Source organism: Salvia splendens, chromosome 19 (genome assembly GCF_004379255.2).
Source record: "Salvia splendens isolate huo1 chromosome 19, SspV2, whole genome shotgun sequence".
NCBI lineage: Eukaryota > Viridiplantae > Streptophyta > Magnoliopsida > Lamiales > Lamiaceae > Salvia > Salvia splendens.
The window spans coordinates 16896532-16921141 of NC_056050.1; the positions used below are offsets into that span (position 1 = coordinate 16896532).

At 35.0% G+C, this 24610-nt stretch overlaps 2 protein-coding genes across 4 annotated transcripts; one reads left to right on the top strand and one right to left on the bottom strand.

Annotated features, from left to right (window-relative positions):
* The first annotated feature begins 12452 nt into the window (after nucleotides 1-12452).
* Nucleotides 12453-14980, top strand: LOC121779467 (ER membrane protein complex subunit 2-A-like). 3 transcript variants are annotated; one of them, XR_006045819.1, is made up of 5 exons: nucleotides 12453-12727; nucleotides 13083-13131; nucleotides 13904-14210; nucleotides 14301-14360; nucleotides 14519-14980. XR_006045819.1 is itself a non-coding variant. In XM_042176795.1 (4 exons), exons 2-4 carry the CDS (start codon nucleotides 14149-14151, stop codon nucleotides 14628-14630), a joined length of 234 nt encoding a protein of 77 aa, XP_042032729.1. In that variant the 5' UTR covers nucleotides 12457-12727; nucleotides 13083-14148; the 3' UTR covers nucleotides 14631-14980. The 3 variants fall into 3 exon arrangements, 1 of the variants encoding a protein (XP_042032729.1); XR_006045820.1 differs by having other exon boundaries at nucleotides 13985-14210; XM_042176795.1 differs by having other exon boundaries at nucleotides 12457-12727; nucleotides 13083-14210.
* A 37-nt stretch (nucleotides 14981-15017) lies between these two features.
* LOC121779465 (phototropin-2-like) lies at nucleotides 15018-21530 on the bottom strand. Its single transcript, XM_042176794.1, has 23 exons — nucleotides 20791-21530; nucleotides 20497-20679; nucleotides 20228-20319; nucleotides 19914-20151; nucleotides 19593-19809; nucleotides 19413-19483; nucleotides 19147-19253; nucleotides 18999-19048; nucleotides 18814-18918; nucleotides 18646-18705; nucleotides 18423-18512; nucleotides 18129-18205; nucleotides 17889-17973; nucleotides 17591-17671; nucleotides 17259-17362; nucleotides 17072-17121; nucleotides 16687-16793; nucleotides 16205-16324; nucleotides 16056-16107; nucleotides 15814-15926; nucleotides 15596-15736; nucleotides 15392-15501; nucleotides 15018-15296 (listed from the first exon to the last, which is right to left on the bottom strand). The coding sequence occupies exons 1-22, from the start codon at nucleotides 21246-21248 to the stop codon at nucleotides 15394-15396; spliced, it is 2709 nt and encodes a 902-aa protein (XP_042032728.1). The 5' UTR covers nucleotides 21249-21530; the 3' UTR covers nucleotides 15018-15296; nucleotides 15392-15393.
* Nucleotides 21531-24610: the final 3080 nt, after the last annotated feature.

Here is a 24610-nt window from a genome sequence, read left to right on the forward strand (position 1 = left end):
TCATGATATCGATAAATTCAGGGTCATCAATATCATCATTGCTCATAGCATTTGACATTGATTTCTGACTTTCTGTGACACTCTGCATACCTTCCTCTATCATTCCCATTGCATTTCTTGTTGTGTCACAGATAATCTTAAAGCTATTAAAATTCATGATTTCACCCGGCGTTGCTTCAAGGACATTAAAAATTTTCGATATTGAGGCTTTACACTCCCTGACAGCCTCCTTCCATTGATCTATGAAAGTCTTTTGTTGACTTCCACTGGTTGTCCCCTCTTTGTCCTGATCTTTCATCTCCAATGATTGTACATCTTCAGGTACATCATCTTCAGATTCAGATTCATCATCTTCATCGTTCTCTTCATGTTGTTGCTTTTTATATCGGTCATACTTATGACCGAGACCAAACTCTGAAGCACTCATTTCTGCTCTTTGCCTTTCTTTCAGCAGTTCGGCAGTCCAACCCTTAACTGTTGGATAGCATCTTGGCACCATTTTTTTTGAAACACAATTCTGTCGACGTAACAGGCCTACATTAACAAAAACTAAATATTAGTTTTTCTGTAAATAGATTCATAGACAATGGAAAAAAATATATTCTTACCACTACAAAGATGACTGGTCCGGTAAATATCTTTCTTGTGTTATTTTCCATCGCTTTTGTGTTTCAAGCAATTTGGATATGACATAGCCACACCAATTGTATTCTTTGATCTTCTCCACATCAGCTATGTAATCAAAAACTTGTGGGCTCAGATTTCCATCAGCAGGGGTGTTGATCAAGGCATACTCAACCAGAATCATAAAATTCAATTTGAACCAGTCGCCACCTTCTTCGTCTTTCATCATCTGTCCTACAACATAATCTGGAACCATATTTTTTTCTCCACCTTTACAGAATCTAGCAATTTCACTTTTAATGTTGATATTTTTCTGAAATTTGTTCCTACTCATAAGTAAAGGTCCAATAGGGAACCCAAGAGTAATATGAACATCTTCATCATCTAAAAATAATGATTCCCCGCTGTTCAATTTAATTGAACAACTATTATGGTTAAAGTTGTAAATCAGATAATAAGCCAATGATCTTGGGAAACTTCTTATTTTGAAGTGTAGGAGTGCGCCAAACCCAATCTCTCTAACAGCTCTTCTTTGATTCTTGTTTAGAGAATCGAGCATGTTAACGAAGAAGTCAGTATTCCTTCTTCCTGCCAAGGTCGGTGAGTCAATGGCTGTATCATCTTGAAGAACTATTTTCTTCCCCTTCTTTGCAGCTGCCTTCTTCTTACTTGCATCATCATTCTTTCTTTTCTAGTTATTTTTTATACTTTCTATTTCATCAGCCAATATTCTATCATCAGCAGCAGCAGCAGCATCACCTAATACACAAAAGATTTCAGTGTGTTAAACGGTTTATGTCATTATATTAAGTAAAAGTATCATTTTATCCCCAGAAACTATAATTTTACCCCTGAAACTATCATTTTATCAAGTGCAACTAGTAAGTTTATCATTTTACCTACTGAAACTATCATTTTATTCCAAGAAACTATCATTTTATCATTTTATGCAAAAGTATCATTTTATCACTGAACCTATCATTTTACACACTGAAACTGTCATTTTATCCCCTGAAACAATAATTTTATCCCCTGAAACTATCATTTTATCAAGTGCAACTATCATTTTACCTTCTGAAACTATCATTTTCAATGTAGAGATTTATCAATAATAAACAAAAGATTTATCATTTTACCTTCTGAAACCATCACTACTTGTCTATCATCATGATCAGCACCAGCATCAGGAATGTTTGTTCCTAATACACAAAAGATTTCAGTGTGTTAAACGATTTATGTCATTATATAAAGTAAAAGTATCATTTTATCCACTGAAACTATCATTTTATCCCCTGAAACCATCATTTTATGAAGTGCAACTATAATTTTATCAAGTGCAACTATAATTTTATCAAGTGCAACTAGTAAGTTTATTATTTTACCAACTGAAACTATCATTTTATTCCCAGAAACTATCATTTTATCATTTGAAAAGTATCATTTTATCACTGAACCTATCATTTTATCCCCTGAAACTATCATTTTATCCCCTGAAACTATCATTTTATCACCTGAAACTATCATTTTATCCCCTGAAACCATCATTTTATCAAGTGCAACTATAATTTTATCCCCTGAAACTATCATTTTCAATTTAGAGATTTATCATTAATACACAAAAGATTTATCATTTTACCTTCTGAAATCATCATTAAGAGTGTAACATCATCATCAGCAACAGCATCAGGAATGTTGTTTCCTAATACACAAAAGATTTCAGCGTGTTAAACGATTTATGTCATTATATAAAGTCAAAGTATCATTTTAGCACCTGAAGCTATGATTTTATCACATTAAACTATCATTTTATCACCTGAAAATATCATTTTATCACCTGAAAATATAATTTTATCTTCTGAAACTATCATTTTATCACCTAAATTTCAATGACTTCAAAACAGGAGAGAGAGCAAAACTTGTCACTTAAGGTCAGGAGGTTAGAACAAAACACTACTCACAAAATCAGTACTCATATAAACTTCTTCGAATCTGCATTACTGCTGCATACATTTTTTTAAACCAAAGCGTTTTAATAAGGTCATGAGGTTAGGATATGGCTGAAGATACTGATAAACTAAAGGATCTCAACTATTCGCTTTATCAATATGAGTTTTGCCGCTATAGTCACACATTTGCTATAGACACTGATAAACTTCTTCGAATAAACCGCTGATTTAGAATGTAAAAACCGCTGAGTTGGGATATAGAACAAGGTATGAAGTAAATTCGAAGTAATTTCATCATGTTGTCATATGTAACTCTAAATCTACACTAAAAAACTATAGAATCTAAAAAAAAAAGGAGAATCGCAGGCAAAATGATAAAATCGAGCAAAAACAAAAGTAAAATAAGCAAAAAACTTCTTCCAACCTTTCTTCGTTGATGCTTGAGTGTTTTCCGACGTCATATTACAGAATTTGGATGGATTTACCTTCGAAACTGAAGAAACTACGGTTTGAATGCGATCGGAGAGTTTGGAAGCGATTCAGAGGGTTTGGAAGCGATTCGAAGGGTTTGAGTGTCAGAGAAATCAAATTTAGCGTCTAGTTCACGTTTTCTATCGACGCGCCAATTTGAAAATGAAATGACAATTTTGCCCTCATATATTTCTATCGGCTGCAAGTATCATTTTATCATTTTATAGGTTAGAAATATGATTTTATCTTCTGCAAGTAGCATTTATCATTTTATAAACTCAGAGTATCATTCTATCTGTCAAAACTATCATTTTATACAATAAACCTAAAATACCATTTCTTCAGCTTATATATCATTTTATAAGGTTGCTGTCATTTTATCCGCTTATATTATCATTTTATCAGGTTAAAGTATCATTTTATCGACTGTAAGTATCATTTTGTCATTTTATAGGATAGAAATATCATTTTATCTGCTGCGAGTAACATTTATCATTTTATAAACTCAAACTATCATTCTATCCGGCAAAACTATCATTTTGTAAACTCAGAGTATCATTCTATCGGCAAAAGTATCATTTTATCAACTCAGAGCATCATTCTATCAAGCAAAACTATCATTTTATCTAGTAAACCTAACATTTATAAGCCAAAAGTATCATTTGGTTTCGTCCTTCTTAACGGGCTATTCAATGAGAAGCATATCCGGCCCATGTATTTAATTTGGAGTGCTTTTGTATTATTTCATGTAGTATGATGTGTGTGAAGTATCATTTTATCAACTCAGAGTATCATTCTATCCGGAAAAACTATCATTCTATGCAATAAACCTAACATATATCATTTTATTAACTCAGAGTATCATTCTATCCGGCAAAACTATCATTCTATGCAATAAACCTATCATTTTATCAGTTAGTCAAAAGTATCATTTTATCAACTCAGAGTATCATTCTATCCGGCAAAACTATCATTCTATGCAATAAACCTATCATTTTATCATTTTATCAGTCAGTCAAAAGTATCATTTTATCAACTCAGAGTATCATCCTATCCGGCAAAACTATCATTCTATGCAATAAACCTAATATAATCGGCACAATACATAATATACAAACCTACAAAGCAGTAAACGTATCATTTTATCAACTCAGAGTATCATTTTTATAAGGTTACTGTCATTTTATCCGCTTAGATTATCATTTTATCAGGTAAAAGTATCATTTTATTAAACAAAAATGTCATTTTATACACCAAAAATACCTATCATTCTATCGGCTGAAAGTATCATTCTATCGGGCAAAACTATCATTCAATCGGCTGAAAGTATCATTCTATCCGGCAAAACTATCATTTTATGCAGTAAACCTAACATTTATAAGCTAAAAGTATCATTTTATCAACTCAGAGTATCATTCTATCCGGAAAAACTATCATTCTATGCAATAAACCTAACATATATCATTTTATCATTTTATTAGTCAGTCAGTAAATTCGAAGTAAATTTATCATGCTGTCATATGTAACTCTAAATCTACACTAAAAAACTATAGAATATAAAAAAAGGAGAATCGCAGGCAAAATGATAAAATCGAGCAAAAACAAAAGTAAAATACGTAAAAAACTTCATCCAACCTTTCTTCAATGATGCTTGAGGGTTTTCCGACGTCATATTACAGAATTTGGATGGATTTACCTTCGAAACTGAAGAACTCTGGTTTGAATGCGATCGGAGAGTTTGGAAGCGAATTGGAGGGTTTGAGTGTCAGAGAAATTAAATTTAGCGTCTAGTTCACGTTTTCTATCGACGCTCCAATTTGAAAACGAAATGACAATTTTGCCCTTACAAAACTATCATTTTATGCAGTAAATCTAACATTTATAAACAAAAAGTATCATTTTATCAACTCAAAGTATCATTCTATCAATCAGAAATATCATTTTATCGGCTGCAAGTATCATTTTGTCATTTTATAGGTTAGAAATATGATTTTATCTACTGCGAGTAACATTTATCATTTTATCAACTCAGAGTATCATTCTATCCGGCAAAACTATAATTTTATATAGTAAACCTAACATTTATAAGCCAAAAGTATCATCTTAACTACCAATCATTGGCTTCAAAGCATCATTACTAACAGGAATGTACATAACTACATATCAGTAAAAGTATCATTTTATCAACTTAGAGTATCATTCTATCCGTCAAAACTATCATTTTATGTTGTAAACCTAACATTTATAAGCCAAAAGTATCATTTTATCAACTTAAAGTATCATTCTATCCGGCAAAACTATCATTTTTATGTCATTCTATCAGGTTAAAGTGTCATTTTATGACCAATGTATCATTTTATAAACAAAAGTATCATTTTATCAACTCAAAGTATCATTCTATCAGTCAGAAATATCATTTTATCGGCTGCAAGTATAATTTTGTCATTTTATAGGTTAGAAATATCATTTTATCTGCTGCGCGTAACATTTATCATTTTATCAACTCACAGTATCATTCTATCCGGCAAAACTACCATTTTATACAGTAAACCTATCATTTGTACACCAAAAATATCTATAATTTTATTGGCTGAAAGTATCATTTTATCGGCTGAAAGTATCATTTTATATCAAATGGCTTCAATTTGTCTTCTCATTGACTCTACCACAATTTTTTGAATCATGACGACCCATCTCATGACATTTACCACACCGTCGTAGAGGCTTATTTGCTTTCCTTATTGCACTCTCCCTCTTTGATACTTTGTCACTAGCTGATCCTTTGGTTCTAACAACGTCTGGAGGATGTACATCAATTACATCAGGTACTGCCATTCCATAAAATTCCTCAACCATCTTTTTCTTTTCAATGACTGAAGGTATTGCACAATTTTCAAATATATGCTCTTCCAAATCATCAAGACCAGCACATAACAAAGACAGATGATCCATACTTCCCTCAGACTTTTGGACTAATCGATAAAAGTTGGAGAACAACTTATTCTTAACTTCCTGCTTTTCATCCAAATTTGCAAGGTAAAAGATAACATTATTACAATAAATACTATCATTTCTCTGACTGAAAAAATAGAGTTTTACAAATAAGGTTAAAAATGGAGCACACGTTCAAATGGTTGTATCTCCTCATATGGTAGACCATGTGTTGCCTTTAGTAAAGAGCTCTTCAACCACCTTCGACCAAAATATTTCTCATGAATGAGATTAGCAGACTTATTCTTCAACAAACAAAATATATGACAGCATAACAAACCAATTCTAGAAAACTTCTTACAACTACAGTCGAATGTGTCTTGCTTACAATCATACTTAACATCCCATGTTCTACCATATTGGTCCTTGACCTTATGCATCTTGATGTTATCCTCAACAGTTATCGAAACAATCTCACATACCATACTTATTTCCTGTTGTACATGTTTGAAAATATTATCAGTGTAGATTGTAGATGCATGCTTCTCAATAGGCAATTGGGTTGACAAATCAGGAATAGTTGAGTAATCCAAGTAGTTCAATCGTGAATTGGCATTCCTTTGATCTCCAACAGCATAGTTAAAGAAATTCATGAACTGTACAAGATTTGCACGAGGCTTTGTGTAGTTTTTAAAAAAGCTATTCTCTGATTCAGACATCGATGTAGTCCTAAGAAGCGACCCCATGGGAAAATCTCGAAAATAAGCAGGAACCCAGAATTCTCTATCTTCAAACATCAATCCAAACCAGTGGACGTCTTCTAATCCATACCGTTCCATAATATCATTCCATATTATATCAAACTCATCAGGCTCTAACAAATCAGACCAAACACATGCATTAAACTCTTTTTTGAAATCTTCACTACCAAGCAGGGATTTGGGCAACTTATCTGACACCTTAACCATAATATGTCACATGCATCATCGGTGCCTTGTTTGTAAAAGTACTTGTGGAACAGCAAGTTTCATCCCCCAATCTTGATCAGTGATAATCATTTTCGGTGCAACCCCCATACATCGAACAAAACAGCCAAACAACCAAGAATATGAGTCTATGCCTTCACTTGATAACAATCCAGCTCCAAATGTAACTACTCTGTTTCCAGTGAATGGAGTAAAAATCATGCAATACCTTCAAAACATAACATAAAACTGAGTTATATTTTCATGCATACAGAAAAGTATCAGTTTATCAGCTATGACTATCATTTTATCAGCAAAAAGTATCATTGTATCCACTGAAATATAATTGTATCAGCAAAAGTATCATTGTATCAGCAAAAGTATCATTGTATCAGTAAAAAGTATCATTTTAGGTCTTTTAGCAACAAAAGTAATATACCTGTTAGTGTTGTATGTTGAATCAAATGAAATTACATCTCCAACATATGATAATTTTGTCTTGAAATAGCATTAGCCCAGAAGAGTTTAGTTAACTTTCCTTGAGATCCTACCTCAATTTCATAATAGAAGGCATCAGATAATTCCTTTTGAGAACGCATATAATAAAAAATCATTTGAGCATCTGAACCATCAATATTGGACATAATATCACGATAACCATTTCTAATATCAATAATATCACATCCAACATTTTCAGGTCCACCCATTATCTCCTTCAAAAGTTTGAATGTTTGAGTGGGGCCAATATTACACCTGCCACAATCCTCCATAAAACTTCGATGGATAGGATCCAGACTGCGATTGGCCGTCATAAAATGCCTATGCTCATCCGCAACCATTAAGTGATTATGATACTCAACAAACTGATAAACCTCATACCCGCTGCTAATACCATCTGAAAAATATCTCAAGTTGAGCTTAGCAAGAAATTCACACCTAAACGACCGACACCTACGCCTCTTAACAAACACTTCAGTTGATTTGGATGCATGACCAGGTATAAAACTCTTAGAGCCTTGTCAGCTGCAAGCCAAATACTGCCACTTAATAATACCATGAACTGATTTGTTACCCAGTTTACGAATGCCAAAACCAACTGAACGGGCATAGTTTCATAGAAACCAGATGCTTCTACTAATGTATTGAATTTCATACCAATCATTGGCTTCAAAGCATCATCACAAACAAGAATGTACAAACCTACAAATCAGTAAAATTATCATTTTATCAACTCAGAGTATTATTTTATCAGGAAAATCTTTCATCAGAAACTATCATTTTATCAGTTTTATGTCATTTTGTCAGTTAAAGTATCATTTTATCAGCTTATATGCAATTTCTTCAGCTAAACTATCATTTTTATAAGCTTACTGTCATTTTATCCGCTTAGATTATCATTTTATCAGGTAAAAATATCATTTTATTAAACAAAAATGTCATTTTATACACCAAAAATACCCATCATTCTATCGGCTCAAAGTATCATTCTACCCGGCAAAACTATCATTCTATCGGCTGAAAGTATCATTCTATCCGGCAAAACTATCATTTTATCAGTTTTATGTCATTTTGTCACGTTAAAGTATCATTTTATCAGCTTATATGCAATTTCTTCAGCTAAACTATCATTTTTATAAGGTTCCTGTCATTTTATCCGCTTAGATTATCATTTTATCAGGTAAAAGTATCATTTTATTAAACAAAAATGTCATTTTATACACCAAAAATACCTATCATTCTATCGGCTGAAAGTATCATTCTACCCGGCAAAACTATCATTCTATCGGTTCAAAGTATCATTCTATCCGGCAAAACTATCATTTTATCAGTTTTATGTCATTTTGTCACGTTAAAGTATCATTTTATCAGCTTATATGCAATTTCTTCAGCTAAACTATCATTTTTATAAGCTAACTGTCATTTTATCCGCTTAGATTATCATTTTATCAGGTAAAAGTATCATTTTATTAAACAAAAATGTCATTTTATACACCAAAAATACCTATCATTCTATCGGCTGAAAGTATCATTCTACCCGGCAAAACTATCATTCTATCGGTTCAAAGTATCATTCTATCCGGCAAAACTATCATTTTATCAGTTTTATGTCATTTTGTCACGTTAAAGTATCATTTTATCAGCTTATATGCAATTTCTTCAGCTAAACTATCATTTTTATAAGCTAATTGTCATTTTATCCGCTTAGATTATCATTTTATTAGGTAAAAGTATCATTTTATTAAAAAAAATGTCATTTTATACACCAAAAATACCTAGCATTCTATCTGCTGTAAGTATCATTCTACCCAGCAAAACTATCATTCTATCGGCTGAAAGTATCATTCTATCCAGCAAAACTATCATTTTATCAGTTTTATGTCATTTTGTCACGTTAAAGTATCATTTTATCAGCTTATATGCAATTTCTTCAGCTAAACTATCATTTTTATAAGCTTATTGTCATTTTATCCGCTTAGATTATCATTTTATCAGGTAAAAGTATCATTTTATTAAAAAAATGTCATTTTATACACCAAAAACTATCAACTCAGAATATCATTGTATTCGGCAAAACTATCATTTTATGATGCAAACCTAAAATTTATAAGCCAAAACTATCATCTTAACACAAAAACGGCAATACATAATTTAATTAAATAAGAATTTCAGTACATCAGAAACATAAACCAATCGACAGCTAATATTCATCAAAAATTAAATTCAATACATGAATCAAAACAATCAATAAAATAAAATATGAACACAATCAATAAGCTAAATAATAGATAATGATTGTTACCTTCGTTATTTGCTACGTTCTCCATCGAAGCAAATTCTGACAGCTATTGAACAGATAATCAATGAAAATCTGGAGATTATGGAATAATGAACCAAATCGGAAGGAAATCTGGAGTCTATTGAAATAATCGGAAGGAAATCTCTATGGAAATAATCGGAAGGAAATCTGGAGTCTATGGAAATAATCGGAAGGAAATCTGGAGATTATGAAAATCTGGAGATTATGGAAATCTGAAACCAAATCGCGGAGAATAGGAAAGAATCGAACTGAGAAAGAGAGAAAGAATGGAGCGAAATTCAGAAATTTAAATGAGCGAAATGACATATTTACCCCCGCGTCTTTTTTTCATGAAGTAAATCTAAATTTGAATCTCAACCACAAGATTAGAAAATGTGTGGTTCAGATTTGATTATAGGGTTATTACGATATTTAGGGGTTATCATATGATCACAACTCTATATATATATACTAGCTCTTCTTTCAGCTTTTAAAAATGATTTTACCAATATTTTCCAAATGATCTCGTATTGAAAATATGCAAGTCATATTTTACATATCTTTTTCTTTTACTTTTAATAATATTTTATTTTGTATAAATTGTTTATTTTCTCTTCCTTTTTTAAGATATACTACTACTATTATTTTCATTGTGGAATATTTTTATTTGTATACTAAAAAACACAATGAAATTCAATTACATTTAAATATTAAAATACTTATATATTATGATCATGATATTGAACATATATGTATGTTTTTGTGTGTTTAATATTTATATTTTACATCTTTCTTGTTTAAGTACTATTTTCTATAGCACTTTTTATTTCTAAATGTTTAAAGCTAATAATTTATTCTAAGAATAATCTCTAATATTATATAGAATCTTCAACTATGTTAAGTTATTAATTTATTTGAAAACTATAATAAATTTGAGAGTTTTAACAAAATTAAAATATAAAAAAAAACAAAAGGAAAAATGGTTGTGGTCTTTTCTTTTTATTCACACCATTTTATTAAATGCATAGATTTAAATCACTAAGGCTGTAATTAAAGCATACAATAAGTATAACATATTTTGAGTTAGTGGAGTATTAAAAAAAAGATCTAGTGTAATTTGTCGGCAAATTTGTTATATCATTTTCTCTCTTTTTTTTTTGTTATTTCACTTTTTGTTAAACACACACAAATATATTATAATTTTCAATTAAATCAATAAACTAAAATACGAACTCATTTGGAAAATGTCGGTAAATTTTGAAAAGAATCACAATTAGATATTGAGTGCATATAATGATTAAATTAATAGTACACGAACAAAGAAAAGAGAAGGCCCCACCATCTCCTCTCTTGCGTTTTATTCATCGATTGATGCCGTTTCAAGCACATCAGGCTGCTGTGTTTTTTAACAAAACAGAGGATCCCTCCCCTGGGTGAACACTTACTTGACCGTTGAAAGCTCACGAATGCACAAATCTCTATTTTTTTTATGAGTGAACTACATAAAGGTACTTTATCTTTCACTTTCGCATATAAATGGTCTTAATCTTTATTTTAGATCGTTTTTGATACTTATAAATCACATTTTTTGGTACCTAATGCAATTTTCACCCTAAAATGCCCTTTAAACAAACACATTTTTCCATTTGTGTCATTAAGGTTATTTTGGGCATACACAAAACTAATAACCAAAAGTAATATTATAATATCTTCTCTCATTCTTCTAACTCTTTATACTATTATTATTAATCAATATTAATATTATTATTTTGATGTTATAAATTAATAATTAATTTATTTTTTAATATCATTCAAATATAGTACTTAATTATAATTATAGTTATAATTATATTTAAATATTGTAATAACTAGTTGTAATTAATAAATAATTATAATATAATTAATTAAATTATGAATCACACAATATTATATAATAATAATTATTATTATTATTATTTTATATTAAATTAATAACTAATCAATATAGACTTAATAAAAATTTAAAATTGTGAATTGTATTCATAATGATATTAAGAGTTGAATATTTTTAGTTAGGTTTTTCAACCCTAAAATGAGTATAAAATAATTTAATAAAAAATATTTAATTGATTTAATTATTTTAAATAATTAATTTAATTAGTCATTTTGTTCTTGATTTATATTATGAATGCAATTAGATGTATGTATAAAACACTAAAAAGAAAGAAGAAAAAAAAAAGAAAAGAAAAAAGAGGAAACATAAACTAAGGAGAAAAAGAAAGAAGAAAGGAAGATAAAATACTAAAAAGAAAGAAGAAAATGAAGAAAAAAGAAAGAAGAAGAAACTAAAGAAGAAAAAAATAATCACATGTTTGGTATAATTGAAATTTCCAAAAATATCCTCCATAGCAAAAAAATTACATATTTGGTACCTAGGGTTATTTTTGTCACTGGGTACCAAAAATGATATAAAATAAAGATCAAGTACAATTTGCGTGAGAAAGTGAAAGATCAGGTACCATTTATGTAGTTCACTCTTTTTTTATTTATGGTTTGCTTATTAGATTTGTGTTTGAACTATTAATTGTTAAGGCGGTCACATCATTAAGTAAGCTTGCTTTCATTGTCGCTGATAGTGATCACCATGTGTAAGTACTGTTCTTGTGACTATTTCACACCTAGGTAGATAGTCCTTGGTGGACTGATAGATAATTAAGCAACACAAACCTTTTTAAAAGGCTAGTAATTTTGCAGCTTTTATATTGTTGTGCAACTTAACTTCTTGTTTTGGATATTGTGTTTCATACTTCATTACGATCTCAAATAATTTACTAGTTAACATGTCTTATTTACTCCTACGAATATTGCTTGTGTTTCACACTGTGACCTTTTGCTTTGTTTACTTTTAGTTGTTAGATTTACAATTTCCCTCCCTTCTGATTAATATAGAGTGGACTTTATATGAACAAGTTGCTATTGCTGCGATGGACTACCAGCGTCTTGATGTGGCAAAGGTATTAAAAAATTCAACTATATTTCCTCTAGACATGCATGATAATCAATCTTATTGAGGAGATTTTGGGTTGCTTATACTGCTGAGTTCATGCCCAAGCTATTGTCGTTGTTCATTTATGATAATGCTAGCTGTGATCTGCCTATGCTCATAGAAAGGGTTATGGGAAATCTAAAACCAAAAAGGTTGGAGTTTCCAACTTTATATAGTCTGCAGTCAATGGAAATACTTTTCCTCCAATCCCTTCCATCTCTTCTCTTGAGCTTCTTGCACCCAGTTTTTCCATTTTACTTGCGTCTTTCTCTAAGAATATGTAGAGTGAGCTTCACTTGATGTTGAATGACTCTTTTTTGTAGGAGTATATCAAGGTCTTGCAGGGACAGTTCCATGAGAGTAAAGGAGTTGGTGAGTCTATGTAGAAGATAATGTGATGTGTGTTATGTGTAACCATGAGAACTCAACTTTTTTCATACTTGAGGATCTACAGCTAGTTTTACTGTCACGTTGATATAGTGCTCTAGTGACTTCCAAATCATATTAAGGAATCTGTACATTTATCAGCAAATATAGTCTTTCATGTGCTTATGATTCTGTCATCAATTTCATGAATGTACACCATTTTAGAATTTAGATATAAACAAGTAAGTGATCCTTGTTTTACCTGTTTGCGAGATTGTTAATGGTTCTATTTATTAGCAAATAGTGGTGCTGGGCAATTACAAAAGTAAAAACCCCATAAACAGGGGCATACATCTATCATAAGATATTGAAGTAACATGAGGAGAGTATATGAGCAAAAATGTAGGGAACATCTTTGAATGGTGAACAAGATATGCGAGGGCGTATTGCTTAATGATAAATTAGGGTAAAGAAAAACATTCAGCTCTGAAAATGTAAACAAGTAGGTGCTTAATGATAAATAGAGACAACATTTCTAATTTGAATCTGTACTGCTGAAATTCGTCGATGTTTTACTCCCCCCTTAGGTTATATCAGTTTTAATAGAGATAGAAAATCTCCAATCTCAAACAATTTTGGCATTATTTCACTAGTTAGTAGATCCTCCAATTTTTTTATTAAAAACTATTGAACTGTTGGGTGTCTATCACACATCACTTTCAATGTCGAGTATGAGTTTGATTTGATATGATTGAACTGTAAACCTTTTCTCTTTCAGATGCTTTACGAAATAACTTTGGGATTTGTCAACATGTTTTTTGGAAAATTCCTTCCTGGCATTTTAAACAGTTTCATTCAGACATATGTCACAGAATGCATCAATGTAGACCAGTGTTAAGGACGTTTCCCTTAACAAGCACCGGCGGCGAGTTTCGCTCGGCGGTGGCCAGCCACAAATTATCAGGATATGCATGTTTTTCTTGAAATGAAATACTCAGGTGATACACAAAAAGAAGAGTGGCAATGGCTAAGGCACAAGGAAATCTCTCAGGAGCAATTGAGTGGTTGAACAAGTATCTTGAAATGTAAGAGAATTAAATATAATAGTTTCTTGATTATTGATTTTTTTTTTCTGGTAGCCTATGATTTATTGTATCTTGTTGCTGGTTATCCAGATTCATGGCTGATCATGATGCATGGAGAGAACTAGCAGAAGTTTATGTCTCTCTACAGATGTGGGTTATCTCTTTTTTTGTCAATTTGTTTACCAAATTGAAAGTGGATTCAATCCCACATGGTTGATCTTGTAAACAAGTTGCTAGATCATAGTATATTCAATTGCACATGGTTGATCATCTTTTCTTAACTTGCTCATTGCTGTGTCAATGATTAGGTATAAGCAAGCTGCCTTCTGTTACGAGGAGCTGCTCTTATCACACCCTACCATTCCACTATACCACCTCTCCTATGCTGATGTAAGTAGCTTATATGACTTTATTCACTGAGCTGATATAAGTGTAAGGCTAAAACTGTTTTTTATATAAATGGTTTAAGCTGTCATTAGTTATCTTTTTTTCTTCGAGGCTGACATATATAGATCTTGTTAATTCATGGTATAGGGGCAATGTACTTGTATTGACATTTGAGGTTTTAATCTATTAGAACCTCAGTGATAGCTCGTTGCTCGATTCAGCTGTGTCTCAGGATTGGTATTTTTTAGTTGAATTTCTTGTAATAGATTTATACTTTTCAAATAGATGTTGCACTGTGATTGTTTTTCATAAAAAATCAAGGTTTTGTGTTTTAGATATTCATATTTTTTTGGTAATAAAACAGAGTTGGGTTATTTGATGTCTGAAACAGGAACCGGAAGAGAAATAAATGGACAGGGCTAACAAAATAGTGATAATTATTCTTGAGCTGATGAATGCTGTAAAATATGTGCACATAGATATACAAAGATAAGAGTTGCATATTCATCATACAAAACAAACAAAGTTGAAACTCACTAGATACAAAATAATCAAGCATAGTGATAACTAAAGGAAATTACTACATTAAACTTCTTATCTGCAGATCTGATTCTCTGGTGTGTTTTTCCTGTACAACAACATGCTACCTCTGTCCTCCGTCTCGTCTCCAGATGAAGAAGATCTCGCCACGATACTATACTACCCAGAGAATGGTACAAACAAAGAGGTAGTCAAAACATAATCCTTATAGATATCAAAACAACATCACGGAAGGCTTGGAATTGTGAGCACACCTCTAGAACATTTCCATAGGATGTACGAGAACTCCCTCGTCCGTCCAGTTTACATCTTTTGCGTCTTCTTTCCCGATTATCTCAAGAGGTGCATCGAGAGGTGGGGGACTCTGCAAAAAGAAGACACAACACAGGTCGGGTTCAGCTGTAACTTTTTCAAGCCAGCCTCGTGCAATATTGATTTTAGAGGAAGGGAGTGGATACCATGCATCGGATGAGAGGCCAGTTTATTCCTTTGAAGAAAGGGTGCTCCTTGATCTCATTTGCACCGCCATTTGATCCTAGACGACTGTCTGGATCGCGATTCAATAGTGCATGAACCAATTGCTTTGCTGGGAGAGTTACCTGAAATTGATCACAGACGGCTATTTTTAGTCTTCTCGATGATTCAACATTTGTGGCTATCATGATTTTCGATTTACCTCAATGCTGCTTGGGAAGGTGAGGTCTTTGTGCAGGATATTGGCGAATGTTTTCTGCCTGTTCTTCCCCCTAAACGGTGTACGCCCATAAAGCATTTCATACACCAATATACCTGAGTTTTGAGGTTGAGACGCATCGAAGTCATGAAACTAAATAGTTTAGAACTAACAAGACAGATGAGCCAGGAGAAAAAGGGACTAAGTTAACAGTGAATAATCTGATAAACATTCCTGAAACTTACCAAGAGCCCACCAATCAATGGCACTACTATGACCTTCACCGGTAATGATTTCCTGCATTCAAGCCACGAGTAGAACGTGTTAAGCGTATATTAGTGTGATCATTGCATATTTAAAAGGAGAATACTACAATCAACGATTACTGTCATACCGGTGCAATGTATTCTTCAGTTCCGACAAAAGAATTTGACTGTGCAGTTGGTTCTGCGAAAAAAATAGGAGGAGGTTGACTCCTTGAACTTCTTTTCTTTAGTGGAGGAGGTTTGATAATCTGAAAGAGAAATATGACCATTAATAGCAATCAAACTTGAATTTGTCTTAGAATCTGACAACATCAGCTGTTCAAGGTTAAATGAGATTTATAAAATTGATACTAAATGATTGGTGTATTATTGGCAGAATGTTTCAGGTCTTTCCTACAACAAAAGTTCAAATATTTAATCTAGAAATAAACCAACAATGACATTCCATTGTAGATTCACAGAGTATTTTCAAATATCAATTGGAAACTATATTTACTTGTGCTTCAACAATCAAAATTTAAATGTTTTTTAGTTTCTTGTGAATATAAAATCAAGCATTTCATAGTAGAAGAAACTTAAAGTAAAAAACAGGTAAACAAATATCACATACTTGAGGTCTACAAGGTGTTTTAAGTGACAGATCAAAGTCAGCTAACACAACATGCCCATCCTTTTGAAGAAGAATATTTTCTGGTTTCAAGTCCCGGTAGATTATTCCTGTAACGAGACACAACAGAACAGATCAACAAAAATATTTAATAAGAAAATAATATGCAGCTGGATGAACAAGTTCTGATCTAATCAGAATGCAGTTCGCCAAAGAGAAAGATAATGCAATGTAGACTCGCGGCAATTTACAACTTTTATGAATATTAACAGGAAGTGAGATAGATTATAGAGAAGCTTGAATGTGGAAACTGATATAAGGGGGATCTAGATGAAGGTGAATACATCAAGAGTAGGATACTCCTAATAGCTTAGACAGCATGAAATACCTAAACAATGAAGATATTCCAAACCAATGATGACTTCAGCTGCATAAAACCTACAAAATAATTTATTTTGGTTATGTAAGAGAACTGAACATACTGCATCAATATCTCAGGAGCTGTGAAATATAAAAATGGAAGGATAATAACGTTAATGTTCCGTATTAACTTTGATTAGGTTTAGCATAATCACCTGGCCGAATCCTCTCTAAACATTTTCAATGGCTGTTTGTCAAGCAATGCAAATAACTCTCCTCCAGGACAAAAATCTGTTATCAAGCAAACGTGCGTAGGGGTCTGGAGACAAATTAATACCATGTCAAAACATGAAAAAACAACCTCGACTGAAAAAATTAGAAACGGTGATCTCCAATCCATGATAAGTCAGATGCAATATTATAGTTGAACTGAAGAACGCGAGAATCAGTTTTAAATTTCTTCTCTCTTTCATAGTAATACATCAATCCTTCGCAAACTTTGCTTGAAAGCGATAACATATTAGCGGACTGAGTTAATAATGAGAACCTGAAAAGAGCAGTACAGTGTGGGAAGAAACGGATGATCCAGGAGCGAGATTATTTCTCTTTCAATGCATGCACGGTGAACCTGAAAAATTTCGTAACTCCTCAATCTAACTTTGTAAATCGAAAGAACTAACACACATTATGGCATGAGAAGCGAAAGATAATCTCGTTTATGAAAGGATAGACGATCAACTAGAGTGCCTATAGTGTTGTGATTAGTTTGATTCAATACCAAATGATATAACTAAACAGGCCCATGATCGAATATGTTCTGGAAGACGAGAAGAGGTTCAGTATACCTTATTACGATTTAGCATCATGGATTTATCCATAGCTTTCATGGCAAACAGTTGACCAGTACCAATCAGTTCCACCAAATGAACACTGCAGGAAACACTCATGAGTCCAAAAATGCAATGCCAAACAACAAACAAGTTAAAGTAAATAAGAGACACGTATTTAGTTCCGACCGGAGGATGGCTATATGTTACGATTAGGAGGTGGAAGTTCAAATAAAATAAAAAGAAAAGGAAGCATACCTGCCAGTATCTCCACATCCCAGCGGACGTATGGGCTTGAAGTGATCCAGTCCGATCTTTTCACCAGTTTCAGTAACCTATCACAAAAGAATGAAGTGACCTATAAAATGATGATAAAATAAAATAGTGATTTAACTATAGACATGTCATATCTGTAGAGTAACATCTACATTATGAAGTTATGCATTCAAATTTTGTAATGAACCTAGATTCTCTGCTTATAAAGACTTCATTTGATAAGCTGTTGTATTAAAGGATAGTAATAGAAGATATTATCATTTTGCAATAGAATACCTTTTTTATTGCTGTCCATGCAATACCATCCCTTTTGTGGGGTTTGGCCAGCACCGGTTGAGAATGTAAAGCCCACAGGTCCTCTGGTCTCTGAGCATGAAACACGTTCATTTGCATCAGAAAAACGAGATTGATACCTCAAATTATTACAAGAATGGCCATAGATGATCATAACATGTAAAAGCAGTTCTTCAAATTCTATAAAGAGGAAGGAATACCTTACCGAGTTGGCATCAGGAAGTTCCCGAACAGCCTCATCGACATTTTCTGCCGTAGCTTTAACCTGGTGAAGAAGATTTAGCATGTTAGCTTTACTTGTCTAATCCCTCTCAGCACACACTATCGAAACTTAATAAAAATAAAATAAAAAGACAATCACAAAACACTATACCAATTTAGCACTCTGTTGTTCCGTTCTTTCAGAGAGGCGGTTCCTCAGCGGTTCCATATGATCGCTGCCATCTAGTTGCACACCGATAAAGTATTGTAGTTCACCCTGAAAAAGGCGAATGCCGATAAATAAACATAATCAAGCAACTGAAATAGATTTAGAAGTTAAACATAAGAAGCTTCCACCTTGTGATCCTTCATAGGCTGCAAGTGAAATAAGTTCCAGAATTTTTTCCCTGAAGTTTGTTTGCATTCAGTTCCAAGATAAGATTTTAACAGATATCAGAGCCTCTAATTGGTTTGTATGTAAAGAATATCAAAATCCATAAATTACCACTCTTTGTGTAATTAATCAACTGAACAGTGATTTCTCTTTGTTCCTTGATGGCATCCCTTATCTTTTGCACGGTAGCTTGGTCAGTTTCCGGTCCCTGAAGAAACCTGGATATGTTTCAACAATGTTTAATTCTGCTCGAGCCATTTTTAGTTTCTTAAAACGCGAAAACTTAAAGTAAAGTAATGGATAGAATGAGAAAAATACTTTCATAAAATTCATGTATGAATCAAAGTTCCAATAAAGAGGTGCGCTTCGAACTATACCTGCAATTCCTCCCCAATATTTCTTCACGGGTAAACTCTGTTAGTTCAAGAAAGCTGTCTGAAGCAAATATCTGCAAGATGATCAGGTTCATTATTGTTTTTCTCACATAACATGGATCACGCGTAACAGAAGGGAAAAAAATTAAAGTATCAATCAAATTTGAGTGTAATTTATCCTACAATAGGATTATCAGGGAGTCTAGGATCTGTTATCACAAAATTCTTCTCAATGCGTTCTAACGTTGTTGCTAAGTCAATCCCCTGACGTATATCTCTCTCTCTTTCAGCTCGTTCCCAACTTGGTGTACGTTCAAAATCATTCGTCATTAGGATCTCTGGCTCAATAGCTTGCTGATTTTCTAACATTCCTGCGTTGCTTGAAGTCCTCCCTTTGTTACTGCACGTGAGCAGCAGCGTTTAACAAAATTATGGCAATCTGATCAAAATCTCGAATGCTCAACAGAAAGAAAGAAGCTGACATATGGATACAAACATGCTCACCCCAGCAATGAAAGACGTGTAGACTTTCTGGACTTGTTCGTCTCCTGACGTGAACCAGAACGACTCAAGCCACTCTTTCTATCCAGTTGAGGGGTAAGTCTCCCTGGGGTGCTTTTAGTATCACTTTCGGCTAGTCCAGGAAGCATGTAGTCGGGATTTGATGAAATTTGCGATTTTGGATCCTTCACGGTTTGCACAACTTCTATGATGGAACCTAAAGCCTCTTCCTTTTGACGAACTGGAGCAACCGATAAAGTAAGATCCTAGAAGCAAATTTATTATGTGATGAAAACACGCAATGCACGACTGCTTACCATCATAGCGGATTAATGACTTCGGTAATCCATTTGGACGTAGCGCTTTATCATTCACTCCTTCTGTGTACTTGCTGACCTCAACCTGCATTCTGCACGAGAAATTGTTAGCCTGTTAGCTGTAACGAGAACTAAGCAGGCGATGAAGTTTAAAAGAACACATAATCAGAAGCTCTGCAAATTGTACAATAGCAAGATAACAATGTCAATTGAAATTACCATCACATTGATTGTTCAAAATATAAGTAATAGTAAGAGTTAAAGTATACCCAATAAATTTGATAGTTTTTCCTTTATCATCTTTGATTGGAGTGATTGTCAACAGATTCCAGAAGGGGGTGCCATCCTTTTTGTAGTTCAGCAGCCTCCCACAATAGCTTGTTCCGTTTCGAGCAGCATCCCTTATCTTAGAAACCTCGTTCTGGTCAGTATCCGGGCCCTGCAGGAAGCGGCTGAAACAAAGAACCGTAACCTCCTCTAAACCTTTACCAAATACAATTCATTGTCACACAATCTTAGAACTGGTAGTGTAAGATAGTGAAACTAATGCAGTGAGCTCTCACCAATTCTTTCCGATAACCTCCTTGGAAGAGTAGCCAGTCATCGTGAAGAATCCGCTGCTAGCATAAACAATGGGGCAATCCGGCTTGGTTGCATCAGAGACGACAAATGTCTGTTGCAAAGTAGCCAAGGCATCCTTCAGCTCCTGAGACACCCTCGGACGTTCAGTTCCAAAAGAAGACTCCCCGGATGAACGGGCTGATGCAGTAGCTCTCTCGGACGAGTTCCTAGCCTTATCTCCTTCCCCCGAGCCAATAGGAATGGCGTGGAAGCTACCTTCACCCACACCTGTCTTAACCATAAGCCCCCACTCCGCAGTTCTTTCTGCTATCAGCTCTTCTCTCTTGGAATCGCCATCGCGAGGCTTGGACTGAAATGTCATCCATTTATCATTAGTCCGATCAGAAGATGCAATCACCTGCAAACCTCTTCCTTGACTACTCCTAGTAGAAGGATCCATCTCCAACTACGACAGAGCTTTAGCCAGAGATCATAACCAAACACAAGCTTCTCCTTAATTTTGTCAATCGATTCAATTCCCCATTTGCTATAATATGTCATTCCAATACACATGTCGAAGATATGAAATGGTCATGATTCGTGATCAAACAAGCAGAGAATTAAATTGATGTAATCTATGAAAGTAGAGTTGAAGTGAAGTGAAAAGTAGTGGGAGAAGGAGAGAGAAGCTGGAGGTGGAGCGAGAGAGGGAAATGCAGAGAGATAAGTGGGAAGATATGGTACACATACACAGAATAAATAGCAATGGGGGAATATACGTGGACACAGTCTGCACACCTGTGAATGTGTGTTTCTGTGTTGGGACTTTAGCATTCAGTTAAAACAGCTCTTAAATGACGATATTGCCCCTGTTTTCTGAAAATATTACTATAACGGTCTATAACTAATTAACTACTGCTGTCCATCACGCAATCCGTTTTCGGATTTCGAGCTAATCAAAAGTGGATTAGTGGAATATTAGTTTTGTCTACTATTTAAAAATATTTACTTTTTTTCCATTTTTAGTATACAAACTCTATATTTCATTAATTTTGTTTACACTCACTATTCATTATAAAACTAATAGCAACTTACTTTCTCCAATTTCTTAAGAAAAGTAATTCACGAGATCATGTACCTTTCTTTCATAGTTATAATTGAAAAATGTACAGTTGATTTGGAAACATGAAAATTGTAAAAATCATGGATTAAATATGTCCGGTCAATGGTTTTGACCAAAGAATAAATGTGACGAGACATTTAATTTTGTGAAATTAAATGATATAGCGTCGATCTACATTTTACGTAGATAAATGTAGTATATTCACTTTCTCAAATCCGATTTCCGGTGAGTGAGAAATAGTGGATTAAAGTTGGGCATAATTAGCTTTTAATTAAAGCTTGAAGCATGTGCTTAGGGAATAATTAACTAGTGTTAATTATCCCACATTGGAAGATTAATACATCTTTAATGTGTTTAAATTAAGTGACTTTATGTTACTTAATAATTATAGTGGATCAATATGGGTGAAAAAGCCCACACGCGCGCACACGCTCGCGCCGCCGCCGCCGCCCGCCCCGCCCGAGCCCGAGCCCGAGCCCGATCCCGATCTCGGGCTTGGGCTTGGCCCAAACTATTCTTTTTGGACCACCGCCGAGTCAGCAATCCAAGTGGCTTGACACGTCATCAAGCGAGGCACAGTCATGGCTGCCACGTGAGAAATCCACACACTCCACATGCGATAGGCACACGCCTGCCACACGCTCGTAACCGACGGCGGTTACGAATCTGCCATGATGAGCCTTCATGGCTCGGTTGACCCTGCATGGTGGCTTGGCCTATAAATAGGCTAGTCATACCACTGCATTAGGACACACAATTCCAAGCATTCTCTGCATCATAAGCTCTCTCCCTCTCTGCATTGTCCTTCTGTCGAAGCTCTGCCATCTCCTACATCCAGTTCGCCGGAGCTCTACTGATTGCGGTGCTGCATCAATAGAGACGTAGCCGTTTTACCTTTGGGGACGACACGCCAAACCGAAGAGCACTACCGGGGCGTATCTCGTCTTGCGGGAAGAGGCCTCCTCGACTCGGCTAAACTTAGTTCACGGTTCTTTGTTTCGAATTCTTACGTTGTAATTTCATTTAGTTCAGTTGCTCATTTTCTTTCTTTTGGGTTATATTACGCCCGGTCTTGTTATCTTGTAATCAGTAGAACCAACAATCGCAAGACGAGATAACTTGCTTTTGAAGGGTTTTTGACCTCTAAACTGAACTTAAAATTTCGAAACTTAATACACCTTTGCTGGAGATGTCGACGGAATCCAACACCACCGCTACCGCCACCACCGTCGCCATTCCTTCAACCATGGCGACCACTGGACCTGTCAACACGTCGTCGATTCCGACGATGATGCCCACTCCCGGGCGCTATCCTTCTTCCTCAACAACCCCTTGGGAGTTCGTTAACCCCCTTGGCTCACTGGTGGATCCACTTCGAGTGGGTCGGTTGGTTCCACTTTGAGTGGTTCCTTCGGGTCCTTTAATGGATCGAGTGCTGGGGCCTTCGGGTCTCACACGGGTGTTGGGGCCTTCGGGTCTCACACGAATGCTGGGGCCTTCGGGTCTCATGCGGGTGCTAGTCCCTTCGGGGCTGGTACAACCATGGCGGGCTCTATGCCCAACATGAATGGTGGGGGCTCTATGCCCAACCATGTTGTTGGCTCCTTCGGGGGCAACAGAATTGGTTCATTCCAAGGACCAAGTGCGGCACCTATGGCACCAAGAATGATTCCACCTGCCGAGAAGCCACCAAAGTTTGGAGGATCTGACTTCAAGCGGTGGTACCAGAAGATGTTGTTCTACTTGACAACATTGGGCGTCGCCAACTTCCTCACGGAGAACGAGCCGCCCGCGCCAAGCGACCAAGAGACTAGGCTCGAAGTCATGGCGGACTATGAGGCTTGGAGAAAAGGGGATTATCTATGTAAAAACTTTATTTTAAGTGCATTAGATGATAGCCTCTATAATGTATACTCCAATGTAACCACATCTAAACAAATGTGGGAAAGCCTAGAGAAGAAATATAGCATAGACAATGCTGCAGGGACTGAACAGGTTGTAGCATCCAAGTTTATGGACTACAAGATGGTCGACTCTCGACCCATCATGGAGCAAGTCCAAGAGCTCCAAATGATCATCCACTCCTTAGTGGCTGAAGGGATGACCTTGCCCGATAAGTTCCTAAGGTGCACGATCATTGACAAACTCCCTCCAAGTTGGAAGGACTTCAAGAGTTATCTCAAGCACAAGCGAAAGCAGATGACCCTTGAAGACTTGATCGTGAAGTTGCGCATTGAGGCCGACGTGCGCAAAAGTGATCAAAAGGCTAAGGGCTTCACCCCAAATGAAGCCAAAGCCAACCTGTTGGAGCGGGGCGGTCCCTCCAACAAACGCCCTCGCCCAAACCGTCCAAACGACAAAGGGAAGGGAAAGCAGCCTTCAAAGAAGTTTGAAGGCGACTGCTACAAATGTGGCAAACCGGGCCACTTTGCCAAAGACTTGCCGCAGCAAGAAGAAGAAGCCGGCAGCCCACGTCGTTGAGAAGGAGTTCAAGGACTGGGATGAGAACGACCTCATTGCAGTGGTCACTGAAGAGGTTAACCTTGTTGATAACAAGGGAGGCTGGTACATCGACACCGGCGCTACTGCTCATGTTTGCTCCGACAGGAGCAAGTTTGCCTCCTACACGGCTGTTGAAGGAAGGAAAATCAACATGGGGAATCAAGCATCATCTGAAATCCTCGGCGTTGGCAACGTGA

Bases quoted from the DNA above. Each gene is read 5' to 3' on its own strand.
- LOC121779467 (XM_042176795.1), top strand. From the start codon at position 14,149: ATGGCTAAGGCACAAGGAAATCTCTCAGGAGCAATTGAGTGGTTGAAC. The intron at 14,211-14,300 runs GTAAGAGAATTA...CTGGTTATCCAG, and splicing joins TTGAACAAGTATCTTGAAAT to ATTCATGGCTGATCATGATG. The intron at 14,361-14,518 runs GTGGGTTATCTC...GTCAATGATTAG, and splicing joins GTTTATGTCTCTCTACAGAT to GTATAAGCAAGCTGCCTTCT.
- LOC121779465 (XM_042176794.1), bottom strand. From the start codon at position 21,248: ATGGATCCTTCTACTAGGAGTAGTCAAGGAAGAGGTTTGCAGGTGATT. The intron at 19,484-19,592 runs GTAGGATAAATT...ATCATCTTGCAG, and splicing joins GACTCCCTGATAATCCTATT to ATATTTGCTTCAGACAGCTT. The intron at 19,049-19,146 runs GTAATTTATGGA...AACAAACTTCAG, and splicing joins GATTAATTACACAAAGAGTG to GGAAAAAATTCTGGAACTTA.